A 20,592-nucleotide genomic window follows, 5' to 3' on the forward strand; every position below is an offset into this window, starting at 1 on the left:
TCTTGGATTCTTAAACCTGTCAGTTCAGCATCCTTGAACTTTCTGGAGTAAGAGAAGCTATTATTCCAGAATCCTTAAACTTCCCAACCCTTGAGATCCAGAGATTTTATCTTCTGGAGCATAACTTTTTAGGAGACCTCATGGCTTTCCTGCTTAAAAAATATCTACAAGTTTGAGCTTTCCTTAAGATTTAGAGTAACTGATATTCATGGCAGTCCTGAAAGGAAAAGAAATGCTATCCCAGCAAGGGATATACTGGGATTCTTTTTAGCTTTAAGCCTTGGTGTTAAGTGGCTTGGTGCAGTTTCCTTTTTAGTTGTTTTTGGCAGCATCATATTTGGTAGTTCTTTTGGTAGTTCTTCATCAGGGTCAAGAGACCCTGTCAAGAAACTGGAAGAATGAGATAGACTTCAAGAAATCTCCCAAACTTCTTCTTTGGTAAACAGAACAAAACAAAACAAGCCCCCCCAAAACTCCCTGTTAGAAGTTGGAGGACCTCTTTAAAGTGTAGTTTTTCCCTGGATAAGTTGATTCTCAGGTCCCACTAGAATTTTCTGTCCTTCACTACTGATCACTTGCACTGTTCTGTTTATTTTCTTTCGTCGTGTGTCCTTCCCCAACTAGGAGAGTCGTGTATACTTTAGATGAGGTCAGGCTATCTAATATGTGTTTATACAGATTAATTCTTGAAGAAGATCCGAGGCTGTTTCTGGATTGTTTGAGAAATCTAAGAAGGGGTGCAAGGCATCAACATCTATGTTTTTCAAATGGACTAATTCAGTAGCTTCTCGGCCTACAAATTGTTCATAAAAGATTACTCTCCTTCAGTAAATGCTCACTCAGGCATGTAGCCATTTCCTGTGCAGAGCAGCAAAATGTACCATTCATGCAATTTTGTGTAATAACTACCTGGTCTTCTGTCTATTTATGCTGTCCTCCAACCTATAAACAGTTGCTTTAAGTTTTCTTCCCATTTGTAGAAACTGGTTTCTATGTTGAGTGCCTCCCAAATATTTACTTATCTATCAGTAAGTTTTCCTTCTCTTAAGTGAGACCTTACCCAAGATGTCACCAATATTGTATTAAAATCCACATTTAGAGGAAATATCTTGATCTTTCCTTTTATATGATGTAGAGCATTCCTACAGGAAGATAAAGAAATCTTGTTATTTACTTATATTAGGATCCAGCTTTGCTGTAAACATTTATTTCCACTTTTGTATAAAACATAAATAAGCAGTCCTGCATGGGGATGGTTAGCTTTAGGTAATGTTTATTAACCACTGTTTATAGTTTTACTTCTCAGCTTGGCTGGGTGTTAGGAGTCAGTTCTCTGACCAGCTCTCCCTACGGGCACTACTTTGAAAGTAGAGTAAAAAATAAAGATGGGGTAGAGTCTTTATGCTTGGAAGTTGAGACAATAGAGTTCAGTTGTAGTGGATCAAGAAAAAATAATGTGTCGATAAGTAAATCTTAGCTCTGGAAGCAGCAAGTTATGTCAAGGATTCTGCTCGCCCAGTAGTTTTATGGATTGATTGAAGGCATCACAGTGCACCCCAGTCCTAAAAGGCAGGCCCAGTATGACTGGTGAGCTGATGGCACTTCAGATCCTTGCAATCATGCACTACCTTGGTGTGAGCGTTTTTATGATCTTTGTCTCCATTGTTAGCTGAGGTGGCTGTAGAAGGCCAGAATAGCACAGGTTTTCCTTCAGTTTACAGGTTTCCTTCAATTTATGTGTTGCATGCGTTCCCGGAGAACACTGCATAAATCAAATTCCCGTAAAGCAAACCCACTTTAAAATGTAACAAATATGGATAGGTTCCCATGGCGGTGAGGGACAGAGGGAGTGAGGCTGGGACTAGGGGAGGGGTGCCGCTCCCAGGGTAGTACAAGGCAGCAAAGCAGAGGGAACAGAGCGGCACTCAGCCCAGCCCCGGCTGCAGCGGCCCCGGGAGTGGCTGGTGCCAGCTGCTTGCAATCGCTGGGCTGCACCGTGCTCCACCTGCCCCCTGTGCCTGGCCTCCGCTTGTCCCCACTCACCTCTGCTCCTCGCATAAGAGTGAATTTACCTCGCATATAACGATTTATGGGTCTAAATAAGCTCATCGCATAAGAGTGAAGTCTCATATAAAGAACCTGCATAAATCGAGGGAAACCTGTAGTGTGTTTGCTTTTGATTAATTGGAAAATGCAGCTCTATTTATTGTTTGCTATTCAGCACAGTTAAATATTTTAATTTGTATGTTAAGACTGGGTGAAGTTCCTTCTTTCTGGACTTCTGCTTCTCAGTTATTACCTCTTTAGTGCTGAGACCTATCTGTGCCACATGAGGTAGCTGACCTCTGTTGATACTGCATTAGAGTATTCTGGGGACTCCTGCTTTGATATAAGTGGTTATTGTCCTGAGTTTGTCTGCGGCAGTGTGCCACTGGAAGTACTGTCAGAAGTTCTCTGCAAAGTGACTGATTCAGATGAAGGCAAGCAGGAAAGTGTTAAAATGAAACTTTCCTTAAATTTACTGTTATAAAGATTTTTTCCCCCGTACCACTGGACTTACTGGCCAAGTGCCAAAAGTGCAAGAGAATATGCTGTACGTGCTGGGACTCTGCATTGAACTGGATTTTTTATGTCATTATGGTCCCAAATGGCATGCTAAGGCTGTGGGATTTTCTTGTGACTTCTCTCCACTCCACTTCTTGCATTATAGGGGTGATGAGAGGGTAGAATTCTTTCCAGATTAGATGCTACTGCATGTTGCACTTGCACACTGAATATTAGGTAGCAGCATCTCCTTTCATTCCTCACATGTTGTTTGGGTGAGGAAAACTGTTCACTCAAGACTCTGACCCAATAGTTTCCTTGTCTTTGTTACGGTCACTGGGATATGGCAGAGTAACATACTCTAAATAAAGCCCTCTTTTTCTGGCCATGCTCCTCTATAAGCTTGCAGCTGTGCAAAATGTAGGTTCTCTTTTTCCAGTCTTGGGGTCATGTATCCTCAGTCTTTAGCAATCTTCTACAGGACTACATCATGTCTTTCTTTCAACACCTTGAGGTTGCATTAGTTGAGAATTCCATGCTGGCTTCCATGATGTTCTTGTACCTCTTCTGTTTGCTTGAAGGAGTTTGCTACTATAACAGAAACCTGTACCCTACACTCTGTCCTTTCCTCCCTCCCTGGGGAAATTGTATTTGGAAAAGTGATTTGCTCTTAGTCTCAATTTTCATTTCAGTTTATTATTGTAATAGTATCTTGTTTTACAAAATGTATCCTTAAGTGCTTTTGGCTGAAGCCTGAAGTACAAGGCACAGAAACAGGCATGGCAGGAGGTGCAAGGAGGAGATTATTGCAATAGCAGTGAGGAGATTGTGCAGAGAGATGAGGAGGCTAGCACCAGATTGTGTACACATGCATATGTGTGCATTTGTGCAAGAAAGAGACACATTTTTTACTTTTAAAATTTTACTATAAAAATATTAAAAGCAAAAGAGTGAAAGTGCATAGCCCTCCCAGGATTGAACATGAATCATTTCTTGGTAATGGAAACACTCATATCACCAGAAATTGAAACCCCTTCTTCATGGGGTTACACATTTAGGACTAACTGTCCATCTCCCACTTTCCAGTGCTCTGTTAATGGTTTAGCATGACACAAACTGGTCCACATTCTGTTGTAAGATGAGGTGCCCAAACTCATATGCAATCCACCCCCAGACCAAGAAGCAGAAGAGTTGGAGGGCATCACTGGATCCGGCCCCTACTAGCAGGTTTCTGTGGCTTTTCAGGGTCACCATCTTGGCTTGGCTCAGCCTGAAATTGGCCGGGCAGATCTTGCTTCCTGCAGGCAAGAGAGAGAGAGAGAGAAAGAAATCTAAAGAGAATCCATGAGAGATCATAAAAACTTGAAGAGATGTTTTTATTAGGATCCAGAAATTAATAGAATTCAAGAATTTTGCTTGGTAACAGGATGATGCAGCTACAGATTGTTCCATGAGGGGAAGGACATGTAGCAGCAGTCTGTGTAGACTGGAGTAAGGAATATAAATGAAGCCACAGAGCAGACCATTCTAGTACTGAAAGTGAATGAAGAAGTAGTGATGGATGAGGGTTTCACCAAATGTGGAGTGGAAGGAGTGCTCTGGAAAGGAGATTAGGCAGAAAAGAAGGCTTAGGAGGTAAGGCCGATGTCAAGGTTGCAGGCTGGAGAAAAGCTCATTTCAGAATTGCTACTGTTCATCTGTTTTGTGAAGTATTCCAGGTAGACACAGACCAAAGGCATGACACTGTTTTCAAAAATAGTTCATTGAATTGTGAAGTTGCCCATGCAGAGCTTGGTATACACTTGGTATTCCCAACAGCTGTTGCATTGATATCCTTACACACCAAGATCCTTTTTCACACCTGAGCTAGAAGTCAGAGCAGAGGTGGTACAAATGCCTTCAAAGCTCCATCACCTGTCAGTGTGCTTCATCTTTGCTGGGAGAGAAACATTACACTACCTCCGACCATGGCATCTTTGGAGAGAGCCCAAAAGTGATTAGGATATTATCAGTGGTAGCTGTGCTTTTTTTATGTGTGCATTTGACAAGAATTGAACAAGCACCCAAAACTACTTTCACATACACCAAACTACCATCAGATAACTTTGAACCAGTGACCTAGAGGTGAAAAGCTCTGTAGCTTTATTACTGAGCCCATGAGCCATCCATTTTTTCTGCCCACAATGATTGTCTTCTACCCAGTCAGTTGCATTGGAGAGGTGGGTGATGTGTTTTCTGTCTGTGCTGTGCAAGTAGCTTGTAAGATTTGCAGATTACTGTAGGATCTTTTGGGCAGGAAACATTCTATTTAAGTGCAATGATTATTGTTCTAGGCTGAAATGTAAATTACTAGAACATTAAGAGTGAATGGTGAAGCACTCAAAATATCAGGGAATTCCAAAGGTAAGAACAACCATGCAGATGCACCTGCTCCCTTGTGTGTATATATCATCCAGAAATAATATTCAAGTATGTGATCATATGTGGTTTTTCAAATAATACAAGAGAAGGGCCCAATCCTGAAAGCATACTCTTAATACTTGGCATACTATTTTGTCACACGAATGGTGTCACTGCTAATGGCAGTTTTCTAAATAGCACTGGACTCATCTACACGAGATGTTTACTGCTCAGTTGACTAAATAACTGCGCAGTAAATGTCTTGATGTATACATATGCTTAAAATACAAGTACTACCCTGCTGCAGAGTTTTTTCATGTGCAGCCAGGGCTGCCCCTGGGGTGGGGGGCAAATCGGGGCAACTGCCCAGTGCCCTGCGCTTTGAGGTGACCTGCAGAGCTGGGCGGAGAAACCACGGGTGTAGTTTAGCTCACCCACCCGACAGGTTGGGTGGCTCTTTGTCTGTTCCGGCTGCCACCTGTCCCTCCGCGTCCAGTGTGCCAGGGCTTTCACTCCCTGGCGTAAGTGTGCTGTGGGACAGGGAAGGGGGCCTCACACAGGCTGCTTTGCCCTGGGCACAGCACCCTCCTGGGGTTGACTTTGTGTGCAGCAGCACACATGTAGAAGCTGTCCCCGCTGGTTGGGACACAGGGTACTTCAGTGCAGGTCTAACCAACAGACAGCCCCCATACTGAAGCACCCTTGTGCCTAAGCCAGTGGCTCTGTAGCATATAGAGTCTGATCAGAGTAGTCCTGGTCTGGCAGGCTGACCCCCCCTGCCCCGGGTCTCCTGCCATCCCAGGCTGCTCTGACCAGTCTCTACAAGTTGCGCATGAATAAACTCTGGAGCAACATGCTCTGGAGTTTTTTGTTTCAGGGTGCACGTTCAAACGGGACACCCAGAAGCAAAAAAGTCCAGAGCAGTAAGCTCCGGGGTTTATTATTGCGCATTAATTCCATGTGTATATATGCCCATGAGTACTATGCTAAGTAGTATTGGCAAGATTAGGCACTAACATGACACAGGTTTTTCCACAACCTAATACATACATATATGGCATCTTGGAATGCTTTTTTTCCCCCTTCTGTATTATTATCCAATATCCATTGGCAGAATGGGTCCTGAAATTTCTGATTTTAACTCTTTACATTATAAAATCTCTTCTTTATATTGTACAACGGTGTTTCAAAAAGTAATGGTAATGTCAACATAAAACCATTTTGTGTGTAATGATCATTTACTGGACTGCAAGACTTTGTAAACAATGAGTGCACTCAATAATGCTGCCATCAGTGTTCCCCACTGTAATTTCCCACTTTTTTGCAGACATTCATATAGCCAGCATGGCCAGCCATTTTGCCATTAGTTTCTGAAACACTCTTGTGTTTTGATAATTTTTCTAGCACCAATATACTTTATATTTTCCTTGTAGTCATCAGCACAGCTTTTCCTTCATGCAATTCAGGAAAATAATTTTAGTTACTGCAAGATGCTAAATATGCCTGTAAGCTTATAGGAAAAACTACTGGTATTTTACTGTATTGTCTGTTTAATAATCACAGTAATATAATATCTACAGTGAAGCTCAGTTTGTTGTTTAAAAAATTCTTTAATTTGCCAAACCAGTTTCCTTTAGGATGTGGGAAGTACATTGCTCCCCTCTGGGCATGTCTACATGAGCTGTTCACTCATTTGACTAATTAGCTGCACGGTAAACATCGCACGTCTACCTGTGTGCCCCTAGTAGGCCAGAGTAGATTAACTCCTCAAAAAGGTTAGTATTTGTAAATACAAGTACTTTCCTGCTGTGGAGTTTTTTACTCTGCAGCAGTACACATGTAGACACTGCCCCAGGTGGCTGGGGCACGAGGGTGCTTCAGCACAGGGGCTGCCTGCTGGCTAGTCCCATATTAAAGCACCTTTGTGCCCTAGCCAGCCCCTCTGTAGCACATTGAGCTGGAGAGGTGCAGCCCCGGACTTGCAGGCTGACCCTCTGGGCCCCTTGCCAGCTGGGGCTGCTCCAACTTGGCTCAATGTGCTGTGCTCCTGGGTGCATGTGTGAATTCAGCACCAGGAAGCAATAAACTCTGGAGCAATAAGCTTGTAATTTATTCATGCACACTAATAGCACATGTAGATAAGCCCTTTGAAAGTTATTTCTATGTCAAGTTACATCTTTCACATCAACCATTTCAGCTATATGCCTGCTTTTATAAAACAATGTTCAGGATTTTGTTAGAATTTGTTTTTAATGGTAAGTGTCTCTCCCACCATTCTCATGCTGCAAAGCAGCTGAGCTATTTTTGCTGAAACTTTGAAAAAACAAAATATTATCTTCAATTAAAGACCAAGCATGAAAAAAATATTCTGAAAGACAGTTTTGGAAGGTTGTAATGTTTAAAATTCAACTTAGCAGATATCTTACTAGACAGATTTCTGTCAGGCAAGGCATGAATTTAGGGCTTTGATTTTTGCTTTATGGTATAAAGTACTGACTGTTTCTAAGTCCTGTAGTACATAGGCACATCCTGGTGGCTATTCTTTTTAAATTCCTTTCTTATAAAATGTAAATATAATATTTAACAATTAAATTTCAGAGCTGTGTTCATCCCTAACATGAATGGAAGGTGTGGAGCTAACTCACTATATAGAGCTCTGAAAGCAACCCCAAATACTATTTTGCTGTAGCTTTTAAGGAGAGTAAGGAAAATCTATTATTTCATTTTCTTCACCTGTTTTTATGAATCTCCACCAATAATGCTGGAGTTTGTTAAAGTAAAGTTTAGCCAAGGATTTCTTAATCTGAACTACATGTATTTAGTACTTTTTATTTACTAGTGTCATGTGAAATCAAGGTCTGATTTTTTTTTAGAGTATGTTGTTTCCATGTCTGTAAGAATCTGGGTCTAGCATAGTGTCTGGAGCACTGACAGGGTTCTTCAGAATTAAATTATGATGATACAGTCTCAGTGGATTAGCAATAAAACGTCTGCCACTTTTACTCTTTCAGAGAATTCGGTCAACGGTGGATGAAAAAGAACAGAAACAGCTTCTGATGGACTTGGATGTAGTGATGCGAAGCAGTGACTGCCCATATATTGTTCAATTTTATGGAGCACTCTTCAGAGAGGTGGGAACTTAGACCTTGTTTTATTTGTATTAGAGGGTTTACTTTACACAGGAAAAATATTTCATGGCAATATCTAATTTATAGTAAGAGGGAGTTAATTTACTGCAGGTTTTCTGTGTCTTCAGTTATAATTAAAGGGAAGAAACTCTGATGTGTAATTGCTCATATGTACACATGCATATGTGTGTATGTGTGTGCATGTGCATATATTTGTTGTTATGTTCATTCATAAGACCTGTCTTGTGTTCATTCCTGTCCTCCTACTATCTTTTCCTTCTACTCACCTCTAGGATTTGTGGCAGTTTCTAAAGTAAAGCACTCAGGCTTTTTTTTAAATTTTTCTCTCTGGAAATACTTTATGTGAAGTTCAAATTTTTACAACAGGAACTGTCAAATATGATTTAGCTTTTAGCTCTTAAAAAGGTTATAGCCTGCATATACTGCCCTCTGCTGGGACAGGTTGGGGTTGCAGAATCCCTGGAGACACTTGCAACAAGGGGCAAGTGGTACCCCAAGGGGTAGAGTTTCTGTTACAGCTACCTGGCATACATGTTGCAGCATGGCTATGCCATGGACTGCTGAACAAGTCCCTTTCATTGTTCTGGGTGTTTGTACCTCAAGGCTCTGATAGCACTAGGTCCGGTCAGAGTTTTGCACAGATTGGGTGGTGATTAGCAGTGCTAATAATAAATTAACACTCTTGTAGAGAAGGCCTGCTGGGTTTAATGTTATATCAGCTGGTTGTAGATAACTCTAGTGGAGACCATAGTGTTAAGCATAACCAGGCGACATGTTATTCAATATCACGTGGCCTTGTCTACATTAAGTGTTTACAATTATACACATGTTTAAATAAAACATAATTTCCCAGTGTAGACAAGGACAAAAAATGTAAAAGGGTTTCTTTGTAACATCTTCATATATCACCAAGTGCTAGGGCAACCCAGACTGGCAGCAGCAGCAACAGAGGTGGTGGCGCTTCCTCATGGTTGAGGATGATTACTCACGGGTCAAGTAAAGGGTTGTAGATGATTCCATAGATGGCTAAGAAGGCTGATCCAAGAGTTAAAGACTCTGGCAGACACCACATGTGGTGGTTAAAGGGAGGACTGGACCATGGATTTCTCAGTCTTGTTTTATTTCCTTCTGTTTCTGCTAGAGGTGCACTGATACATTGGTCTGATACTGGATTGGCACCGATATAAAGAAAATTGATTGTATCGAAAAGCACCCCGATGTGGCCGATCATTTGGCTGATAAATGCACATGCATGCACGCAGCCGCAGCACAGCACGTAGGCAGCGAGAAGCACAGCCCAACAGCATGGAGAGCTGTGTGCAGCTGATAAGTCAGTTTTGATGGAAGGGGAGGGAAAGGGAATGGGGGGACAGATCATTTCCCCCTTCAGTGAGAGAGGGAGTGGGGCAGGGGCTGAGGCAGATGCTGACCAGCTGGGGTAGGGCAGGCATGGAATGGAGCCATGGCTTATCCAGGGGGCACAGGGAGAGGGGGCAGCTCTCACTACTACATGCACCCTAAGAGGACATGGTGGATGTGGGGGGTGCCCCCGGATCTGCTCAGGGGCACGGACAGGGTTGGCTGCAGCTGTGGGCTGGGGCCAGGGGCTGAACTTGGCTCTTCCTGGCATGGTGGGGGAGGGCTGGGACTGAGAGGTGGGTGGTGGCAATGCAGGGAGCGGGGCCTATGGGGGGCTACAGCGAAATTTGGGGTGGCTACAGCCCCCTTCCCATAGTCCCCCTCCCAGTGCCGTTGCTGCCTGCCCCAAGCACAGCCCAGCCCCTGCTGGGAAGAGCTTACAGCTGCAGCCTGCCCCGCTCTGCACAAATCCAGGGGTACCCCACCCCGTGGTCTCCCGAGGTGTGCGCAGCGGAGGGAGCCACTCCCCACACCCCCTGGGCAATCCACAGCTCCACCCCACACCACCCTGCCCACCTGCCCCACTCCCTCCCCCACTTCAGGGGCCTTGACCTGCCCCACCATGCCCCTTCCCTCCTCCCTCCCCTTCCACCGCAACAAACTTACCAGCTGCACTCAGCTGTATTGGAAATCGGATCGATATCAGCTGACATGCCTCCTTAAATTTGGCTATCGGTGCTGGCCTCCCAAATCTCTATCAGCGCAGCCCTACTTTCTTTTGTTTTTCTGCCTCTAGGGTGAGACTGTTTTCCTCAAATTAAGATATACTTTCTCCCAAAAGGCCGTGTAGCCCTGTCCCAGGATAGTTTTTCCCAATTTATGGTATCAGTGCTACATGTCTTACTGTTCACCTTGTGGATGTCCTTGAAGCGTTTTCTTTGGTCCCCGCGTGTCCTTTGTCTTTGGTTGAGTTGGGACTGTAGCAATTGTTTTGATAAATGTACATCAGGCATGCACACACAATGCCTTGTCCACCACAGCTGATGTTAAATAATCAATGCTTCCATGATGGTAGTGTAGCATCAGTGAAACCTCTGCATTTGTGCAATGATCCTCCCATTTTATGCCAAGGATCTTCTGGAGGTAGCACTGGTGAAGGTGTTCCAGGCTTTTCAGGTGGTCCCTATAGGTCACCCAAGCTTCATACCCATAGATAAAAGTTGGGGTTACCACAGCCTTATATAATAGGAGCCTTGTTCAAGTCCTGATGTTGTGATAGTTGAACCCACAATGATACAGTCTTCCAAAGGCAAAGCTGGCACATTGAGCCCTATACTGAATCTCCTCATCAATGTTGACCTTCTTTGTCAAGGTATGCAAAGTGTTTAACATTCTTTAGCTCCTGTCCATCAATGAGGATCTCTGCTAGGGGGAGTTGATTGGTCCAGAGCAGGCTGGTGAAGCATCTTTGTTTTTTCAATGTTAAAAGTCAGTCCTGAGCACTGGTATGCTTGAGAGAAGCAATTAAGGGCCATTTACAGGTCTTTCACAGAATGTATAATGACAGCAGAATCATCAGCGTACTGAATTTCCACAATTGAGCCTGATGTAACTTTGCTTTTGGCATGGAAGCAGGAAAGGTTGAAAAGGTTCCCAGCCCTCCTGTACTCGATGCCATGTGGCAGATGGTCAGGGATAAGCATCTTGATGACCACAGGAAAGATGGGAAGTAGAATAGGTGCAATCACATAGCCCTGCTTGACACCAGTTCAAATGGCAAAAGGGCTCTATAGCGAAGGCACTGCATAGGATGGAGACAGTCATCTGGTCATGAAGGGGTCTTAGCATGGTGATAAATTTCCCAGGGAAGCCAAACTTCGATAAGATCTTCCATAGAGCCTCACAGTTAACAGAGTCAAAAGCTTTGGTCAAATCAATAAAGGCCATACACAGTCCGTGGTGTTGTTCTTAGCATTTTTCCTGGATCTGCCAGACCACAAAGATCGTGTCCATGGCACATCTGGATGGTCTGAAGCCACATTGAGACTCAGGAAGGATTTCTATGGCAAGAGGGAACATTCATTTCCACAGAATCTGATTGAGGATCTTCCCAGCAATGGAGAGGACCTGTGCAACACCTCGATAGTTTCCAGAGTCAGATTTACCTCCTTTTTTAAAAATGGTGACAGTATTAGCATTCCTTAGGTCATTGGGAATTTCCTCAGTGTTCCAGATTTTAAGAAATAGTGTTGGCACTTGTTGACCATAGTTCCCCCACCAACTTTGAAGACCTCAGCTGGTATGCTGTCAGGGCCAAATGCTTTGTTGTTCTTCATCTGTCTTATTCCCCGGTGGACATCTTCCAAGGTTGGTGGTCTGGTAAGTGCTTATCTTATTGGATACTGTGGGATGGATTCATTGGTTTCATCAGTTATTGTTGATTCTCAGTTCAGGAGCCTTTGGTAGTGCTCCTTCCAGCAGTTTTGATGGACTCTTTGTCTTTGAGGAATGTACTGCTGTCTTTAGATCTGAGCAGAGTGAGACAGCAAGAAGGTTTTGTACCTGTCATCCAGCCTGTAATGTGCACAAAAAAACACTGAGAAGGTAGTCCAGCATGTATGGAGCTCTGACGCTATATTCAGGTTAGGAGAAAACTGGAGATGGGATCTCCTGTCAAAACAATAGATAGAATTCAACAATGCAAAACAAGACTGGACAGTAATCACACAGGCCCATCAGCACAAAGGGAGGGTGGGAATCAGATTTGTCACTGAATGTCAGCTATTTGAAAAAATCACAGATTTCTTTAAAGAAACTGGGCTCCAGTGATAAGCTTCCACTCACCATATTAGCTACCATGGATGTCACATCTCTGTTACAAATATCTGCCATGAGGATGGATTATAAACCATAAAAAACATTATCCCTAATGAGAGAACTTCTGTTTCCATTATGCTCTCCTGTGTTGTCCTCACACACAACTGTTTCAGATTTGAGGACTCTATGTCTGCAAATGAATGGCACTGCCATGGGCACATACATTGCCCCCCAGTATGCCAACATATGAATGACAAACTTTGAAGTCCATCTCCTCTTAACCTGCCCTCTCAATACCCCTGATATACCTCAGGTCCAGGTCCATTGATGACATCTTCATAATATGGACACATGGAATGGAATCTCTCGAAAAAAAATCACTAGGACTTTTACAATTTTCACTCCGCCATCAAACTGACTCTGGAATATTCAACGCAGCAGATTCATTTCCTAGACACTACAGTATAGTTTTGCAGTGTCCACATCACCACCACATTGTATTGGAAACCAACTGACCACAAGAGCTACCCTACACACCACCAACTTTCATCTCAAGCACTCAACTAGATCCATTGTCTACAGCCAAGCACTATGTTACAGTTTTATGTCCTTTGATCCCAGTAACCAGGATAAACACCTTAAGGCTCTGGAGCAAGGAATCCTACAGTTACAGTATAATCCGAAAACCATAACCATTCAAATCAACAAAACCAGACTTAGACCTTACTCCAACTTGCTACAGTACCAGTCCTGGGACAAGAACAACAGAATCCCTTTGGTCATCACCTACAGCCCACAGCTTGAACACCTTAGAGACATCATTAATGACCTCCAGTCCCTACTAGAAAAGGATGACCATCTCAAGGTAACCAGCAGGGACAAACCTTTCCTTGTTTACAGACTGCCTGCCAACCTCAAATGGCATCTGTCAAGCAACAGACCAACTCCCATCCTCACTGAGGCACCAGACCTTGCAATGGACCTGAATGCTTGCTGTGTCTCCACATCAATACAGACCACATGATCAATGGACCAGATAACAAGGAGTATAACATCCTAAATTCATTCACCTGCAACTCTATCTGTGACATATATGCCTAGCGTGACCATACATCCTGGTTTAGCCAGGACAGTCCCAGATTTCGGAGGCCGGTCTCAGCCAGCTGGTGAGAGTTAAAATGCAGGGGTACAGGGTTCAGTCTGGTGAGGAGGCAGAGCAGCCTGGCACACCAGACAGGTGGCTAAGCAGGCACCTCTGTCTGCCACAGTGCCACTAACTTGGGTGAGTGGGGGGCAGGAGGGAAGCAGTGTTCTAGAAGTCCCAGATGTTCCTTATGGTCAGGCTGTGTGTGCCATCACTGGCTTACAGTGCCCCTCTGCTGTCTGCTTCAGACAGATGGGGTGATCTCTTTGTGTAAGAATGAATGAACACTGATCTGACATCAGCTGCAGAAAGAAACAAAGGCCTGTGGTAGAACACTTTAACCTCCCTGGAAAACTCCATTGCTGACCTCAGGACTGCTGTTCTCAGATAGCAAAATTTTAAAAAACAGTTTGAACAGAAAGTGGCAGAACAAGAAATCATCCGTAGACTGGACTGTGTTAAGTATGGTTTAAACAGGGACTGCAAATCGTTATCTTATTACTGGGATAAGCTTTTGTTATCCCTTCATTCCTATGGGTTCTTTTCTTTTTTGCTACTCTCCTTCCCCACTTCCCTTCCTCCTCGCTTCCTACCTTTTGTATTCAAATTACTCACTCTACTTTATACGCTGTAGTATGCTTGTCCTTTCACAGTATCTCATGAAGTGAGCTTGAGTTCATGAAAGTTTATGCTCTCTCTATATCTTATTTAGTTATACAAGGCATATCTACCCTGTTTTCTGCCACCACCTGGTCACTGCTGCCCCATCTCTAGAAGAAAAGCAGTCTGCCGTAGCCCTTTTGCTAGTGCAGATTGTTCCTGACTGTTCCTGGCTTAGATTGACACAGTAGGGATAGAGGCTTGACTGTGTTCATTCACCACTCTAACTCATCCCTGTATGCCTGGAGGGGAAGACAAGCAACTTAATAATTGTTTTCCTCTTGCAAGATATCTAACACTACAGGTAGTCAGTGGACAAGTATAAGGGGCAGTACCACAAAGCTGTCCAGGCAAAAGAGTAGTTACTGGTTAAGGTATTTATTTTAAGTGACAAAAAAATAAAGGTAGGTTCATTTCCTGGTTTTGTAAAGTCTTCCTGTGTGACTTTGGTCAATTTAGTTAATTTCCTGGGCCTCAGTAGTTCATCTGTAAAATTAGGAGAACAATGCCTTTTTTTCCTGTGTTCTGTCTGTCTCATCTATTTAAAATTTATGGACAAGTGAACCTTTACATCTTTATCATTCAGGTGTTACAAGCTCTGAGCACAGTAGGGCCTTCATTTCAGTAGAAGCATCCTAAGCATGACTGTAATTCAGAAAGTTATCTAAGCAACTTACCAACTGATTTGTATACAGGTCTCTGGCTAAGGCACTGTCTTGCTATTTTTGTGTGCCTGCCACTTCTAAATCTTCAGTAATCAGCATGATATTTTGATTCATATTTCCAGTTGCACAAATACCAAACTGAACTCAGCTGCACTCTGCCATTTCACGAGGCTGGCTGTGTCATCCTCCAGCAGGCTTAAAGATGAAACAAGCTTATGTGGCTCACTCATTCAGGCTGTTGTGGACCCAGACCCCATCTTTAAACAGATTGTTATGGTTGTGCTCTCTTGACCCTTAAGGCTACCATTGCCATTATACTGTGTACTTAAGATTATTGTAAGGCATAGGCCTGCGTGAATAGGGAAGTATTCAATTCGGATTCGGCTGATTTGGAGGACAGTGATTCAATTCAGAGATTCGGATCGCTATCCTGAATCGATTCAGCTGAATCAGCTTTGGAAGATTCAGTGCTGATTCGGAGAGATTCGGTGATTCGGATGGGCTGGGGAGAGGCAGGCACAGCCAGGCAGCAGCAGGTTCTCCCGTGGCTCCTCCAGCTGAGCCCGCCTCTCCCCAGGCTGGGGGAGCTGTGAGAAAACCCCCCATGGCTGCTCTGCTGAGCCCCAGTCCCAGCTTAGTCCCAGCTGCAGCAGTGGTGATTGGGGCCTCTGGGCACTCATGGTAGAGCCCCCACTCTCTGATCACTCCTTCCTCCTGGCCTCACCCTGATGGTCCCCCCACCCGGCCCCAGCTGTCCAGGAATCAAAAAACAAACAAACAAACCTCGAACTCACCGGCAGTAGCAGGGGCTGTGGGGGCTCTGGGGCCAGGTGACAAAGCCCGCCTGCACAGCCCCTGCTCTCCGATCTCCCCCACCCCACCTAGCCCTGCTCCTGATGGATGCCCCGCCTGACCTCAGCATCCCAGCAATTAAAAAAAAAAAAATCCCCATACTCACTGGCTGCAGGAGTGGCAATTGGGGCCCCTGAGGGCTCATGGAAGAGCTCCCCCATTCAGCATGGGGCAGCGGTGATCACCCCCCCTGCCGCCTGGTACCCCCGCGGCAGCTGCCCCATGACACGGGTACAGCATGACTCAGCAGGGCACTGCACACTGCCTGGGACCTGGGGCCATTTGGGCTGAGCGCTGCCAGGCTCTGGCTGACATGTGGAGCCGCCCGAGCTCCCAGATAGTGTGCAGCACCCTGCCAAGCCGTGCTGCACCTGTGCCATGGGGCAGCTGCCGTGCGGGTGCCAAGCATGGGGGGGGTGGACCCTGCTTCCCTTCACTGCCCCATGCTTTGGGGGGGGAGGGGCTCTGCCATGAGCCTTCAGAGGCCCCAGATTGGCACTGCCAGAGCTGGTGAGTGCGGGGGTTTTTTAAAGTGCCCGAGGCTGGGACGGGCGAGGGATGGGGCCAGGCAGGGCAGCAATGGGGGCTTCTCCCATGGCTCCTCCAGCTGTGTCTGCCTCTGCCCTGGTGGGGGGAGCCGTGGGAGCTATGCCCTGCTTCCGCTTGGCACACGGGGGTGGGGAGGTGCAATGCAAGCACGGCTCGGTCTGGGTGACAGCAGGGCATAGCCCTCACTATCAGCACTGCTGTGCCCGCATCAGCACTGGGAGCAGGGGCTCTGCCCTGTCGCCGCTTGCCAGCTGGTGTGGAGGGATGCAGGATGCAAGCGCAGTGGCACTGGGAGAGGGGGCCACTTGCCCTGCTGCCACTTGCCCTCTTCTACCTGGAGTGAGCCACACTCGCTTCCCCTCCACCCCCCACTCTGGCTTAGCAAGCAGCAGCAGGGCAGAGCCCCTGCTCCCAGTGCTGCCGTGCCCGCTTCCTGCACCTCCCACCCTGGCTGGGCAGCTTGTCCCAGAACCAGCTCCAATCCCTCCCTCCCCCACACTGCTTCCCTCCCCGCTCCTCCAACCCTAACAGATTTTCCAGCTGGAAACAGCTGTCAGCTGCCTGTTTAGCCTATGGCTGAATCTCCGAATCGGCCAAAGGTTTTCTGAATCAATTCGGATGCTTTGAATCAATTCAGAGCTTTTACTTGGTCTCTGAATTCGATTTGGATTTGGAGATTCAGTCCGTGAATTGGGCCAAATCTCCTCCAAATCGAATCAGCTACTGAAGTGTCGCACAGTTCCATAAGGCAACAGTAATGGAACAGATTATTTAGGATCTTTTACAACTAATGTATATCCTCAGTCCCATTGCACCCCCTTCCCCCATCAACTGTGACAATGAGGGAAAAACTAGCCCTCTTAATTTCACCTAGCCTCATCCCTTCCCCTGTAACCTACACACACAGGAGTACGCCTCCTCTGTACCTAGTCCCACCATGCTCCGCTATAGCTCTCATCCACAGCAGTGGTATTCTACCAGTGATGCAACAAGGTTGCTTGAATCAGTATTTCTGTGTTGTGTGTAGAGACAGAAAATGACAGCACTAGAAGAGATAGAACTATGAGCACATGAGAGGGAGGGATTTTCAGCTGGACTGTTAAAAACTAAATGGAATTTCAGCATCCACCTGACCCAATTTCCTAATGAACACATTAGAGAGGTGGCTTCTTCATAAATGCTTCAGTTCCTTCACACCTTTCATTAGGATATGAAAGCTCCCACACATCTTGATATTTGTCCCCAAGATCCTCCAGCAAACCCAGTAGGCACCAAACTATATATTCCTTGTACTTCTAAGGTGAAAAGTGAAAGAGGAAAACTGCTTACATTTTATAATATTTAATATTTCATTTGTCCATCAAAGAGGAGAGAAGCAAAAAAATATTGCTTCCATTTATAGCTATCCTTTCCAGTCAGAGTCTTAGCAGCAGTGTGAAGACTGTCTTTTGGCAGACTTCTCCCATCGTGCATTTCAAACCACAGCTGTTATTTAGACAGAGATAGGCAAATTTCAGGAAAGTTGCAGAGAGTATATGTTCTTGACTCTGTCACCATTATCCTCTCTCCATAAAGATCTCTGTAAGTAACATCTGGTGTTAAGGCCTGGGTACACTCTTGCCTCCTAGCTAGCAGTTACCAAATACCTCCCTTAATTGTTACTTTTAACAGTTTGTTAATTTTAACCAGCTTGTAGCCATTCAGACTTGTCCCACTACTGATTTTAAAATTAAAATGCTCTTCCCTATCTGATATACATGTCACAAATGCATTAATAAAATATAATCATCTCCCCTCTCAACATTTTGGTCAACTAAATTTCATAGATTTCATAGACATTAGGGCTGGAAGGGACCTCGGAAGATCATCAAGTCCAGCCCCCCGCCCGAGGGGCAGGAAGTCAGCTGGAGTCATAGGATCCCTGCAAGATAAGCATCCAATTTTCTCTTGAAGGTTTTCAATGTACGTGCTTGAACCACCTCCGATGGCAGGCTATTCCAGACCTTGGGGACTCGGACAGTAAAGAAATTCTTCCTTATGTCCAGCCTGAAATGGTCTTGCAGTAGTTTATAACCAGTCAACCTCGTCATCCCTTGGTGCACTCTGGTGAACAAACATTCCCCCAGATACTGGTGGTCACCCCTTAACTGATAAACTTATAGGTGGCTGATAAACTTATAGGTGGCCATCAGATCACCCCTGAGCCTGCACTTTTCCAGGCTAAAGAGCCCCATAGCTCTCAGCCTGTTGTCATAAGGTCTGTTTTCCTGACCTCTAATCATGCGTGTGTCTCTTCTCTGGACTCTCTCAAGCTTTTCCACATCCTTTTTGAATTGTGGGGCCCAAAACTGGACGCAGTACTCCAGCTGCGGCCTCACCAAGGCCGAGTACAAGGGGAGAATGACGTCCTGGGATTTGCTTGAGAAGCATCTATGGATGCAAGCCAGCGTTTTGGTCGCTTTAGTAGCCACAGCATCGCATTGAAGGCTCATGTTCATCTTATGGTCAATGATGACCCCCAAGTCTCTTTCTTCTGTAGTGCTAGCCAGCGTAGAACTGCCAAGCCTGTAAGTATGCTGCAGGTTTTTCCTCCCAAGGTGGAGAACCTTGCATTTTTCAGTGTTAAACACCATCAGGTTCTCGTCCGCCCATTTGCCTGTCCAGGTCAGCCTGGATCGCCCTCCTGTCTTCAGGTGTGGATGTTTTTCCCCAAAGTTTGATGTCATCGGCGAACTTGGCCAGTCCGCTTATGACTCCAATGTCCACAGCATTAATGAAGACGTTCAACAATATGGGTCCAAGGACAGAGCCTTGGGGGACCCTACTGGTCACAGGGCACCATGATGATTGACTTCCATCAACCACCACCCTCTGGGTCTGACCACAGAGCCAATTTCCCAGACAGCAGATTGTGGTGGACCCAAGGCCACAACTGGCCAGTTTCGCCAAGAGGTGATCATGGGATACCAGATTGAAGGCTTTTTTGAAGTCAAGATGTATGACATCAATCTCTTCTCCCTTGTCCAGGTGATAGGTCACCTGGTCGTAGAAGGAAATGAGATTGGTCAAGCAAGACCTACCCACAACAAACCCGTGCTGGTGATCCCTCAGGATGTTGGTGTTGGCCAGTCCATTAAGGATGGCCTCTTTAATAAACTTTTCTAAGACCTTCCCTGGGATAGAGGCCAGGCTGATGGGCCTGTAGTTAGCCGGATCCACTTTCCTCCCTTTCTTGAAGATAGGCACCACATTGGCCTTCTTCCAGTCTTCGGGCGCTACACCAGAGCGCCAGGAGTTCTCAAAGATCTGTGCCAGGGGCTGAGCTATGATGCTAGCCAGCTCCTTGAGTACCCTGGGGTGTAGATTGGCAGGGCCAGCTGACATGAAGGTATCCAGCTTCTCAAGGTGTTCCTTCATGAGGTCAGCATTGATGGAGGGCAGGGGATCTCCCTCACCTGGACCTCCCTGTCCCATAGTGGGCATGGGCGTCCCATGGGACTGGTGAAAGACCGACGCAAAGTACCTATTTAATAGGTTGGATTTTTCATGAATGTCAGTTGTCAGTTGTCCCATCTGGTTTAGCAGGGGGTCCAGTGTTGCCCTTGCTTTTCCTCTGGCTCCCCACATATCTGAAAAAGGACTTTTCATTGTCCTTGATACTTGAAGCTAGTTGGAGTTCAGTTGCAGCCTTGGCTTTCCTGGTTTGCTCCCTGCAGCACTGGACTAGTGCAGAATATTCCTCCTTGGAGGTGAATCCCATCCTCCATCCTTTGTAGGCCTTTCTTTTTAGCCTCAGGAGGTCTGCTAGATCCCTGGAGAGCCAGGGGGGCTGCTGTGCCCTCTTGCTGCCTTTCCTCTGAGATAGAATAGAATTAGTTTGTGCATTGAGGATTGCACCTTTGAGGAGCAACCAACCTTCCTGAACTCCCCTCCCCTTTGAGTTGTGGTCCCTTAGGGTCTCACTGACAAGCCTCCTGAGCTTGTCAAAGTCAGCTGTCCTGAAGTCAAGGACTTCAGTGTTGCTGATTGACTTGCCAGCTTTACGGCAGATGGTTCATAGTGTCGGGAATCAGAGCAGCGGCCGGTCAGCTGCTTGCTGACTCCCGGAGCCGGGCCATAAACCTTTTGCCTCAACAGGCGGGTAGTGATGGATGGGGTGAAATTAACCAGGCATAGACACGTGTTGGTTACAGGAGATTGTTTACTTACGTCGCCCGTATAGTGAAGTACGACGCAGGCAGAAGACTTGCGTTGTTTACATTTGAGCATGGCTTAGATTATAATCGACCGTGAATATGACAAACGAGATACCGTAAACGACCGCACGGGCCTGCAGGAGGGTTGGGGGTACGTCTGGGAGCCGCGTTGACGGGAAGAGATTGATGATTGATCAAGTCACCAATTTACTCTGATGCTTGTGTTCAGAGGTCTTCAATTTAGGCGGAAGTTGTTA

General features: G+C 45.6%; 1 protein-coding gene across 6 annotated transcripts in view; it reads left to right on the forward strand.

Moving 5' to 3' along the window:
• MAP2K4 (mitogen-activated protein kinase kinase 4) overlaps positions 1-20,592 on the forward strand; it is a 213,157-nt gene that overhangs the window by 140,295 nt on the left and 52,270 nt on the right. For all 6 annotated transcript variants that reach the window (XM_014598221.3, XM_019481857.2, XM_014598230.3 and 3 more), the window contains one exon: positions 7,956-8,075. In XM_014598221.3, the coding sequence (XP_014453707.1) occupies positions 7,956-8,075 (120 nt within the window). The remainder of the gene's footprint in view (positions 1-7,955; positions 8,076-20,592) is intronic.

The sequence above is a fragment of the Alligator mississippiensis genome, chromosome 8 (genome assembly GCF_030867095.1).
Source record: "Alligator mississippiensis isolate rAllMis1 chromosome 8, rAllMis1, whole genome shotgun sequence".
NCBI classification, from domain to species: domain Eukaryota; kingdom Metazoa; phylum Chordata; order Crocodylia; family Alligatoridae; genus Alligator; species Alligator mississippiensis.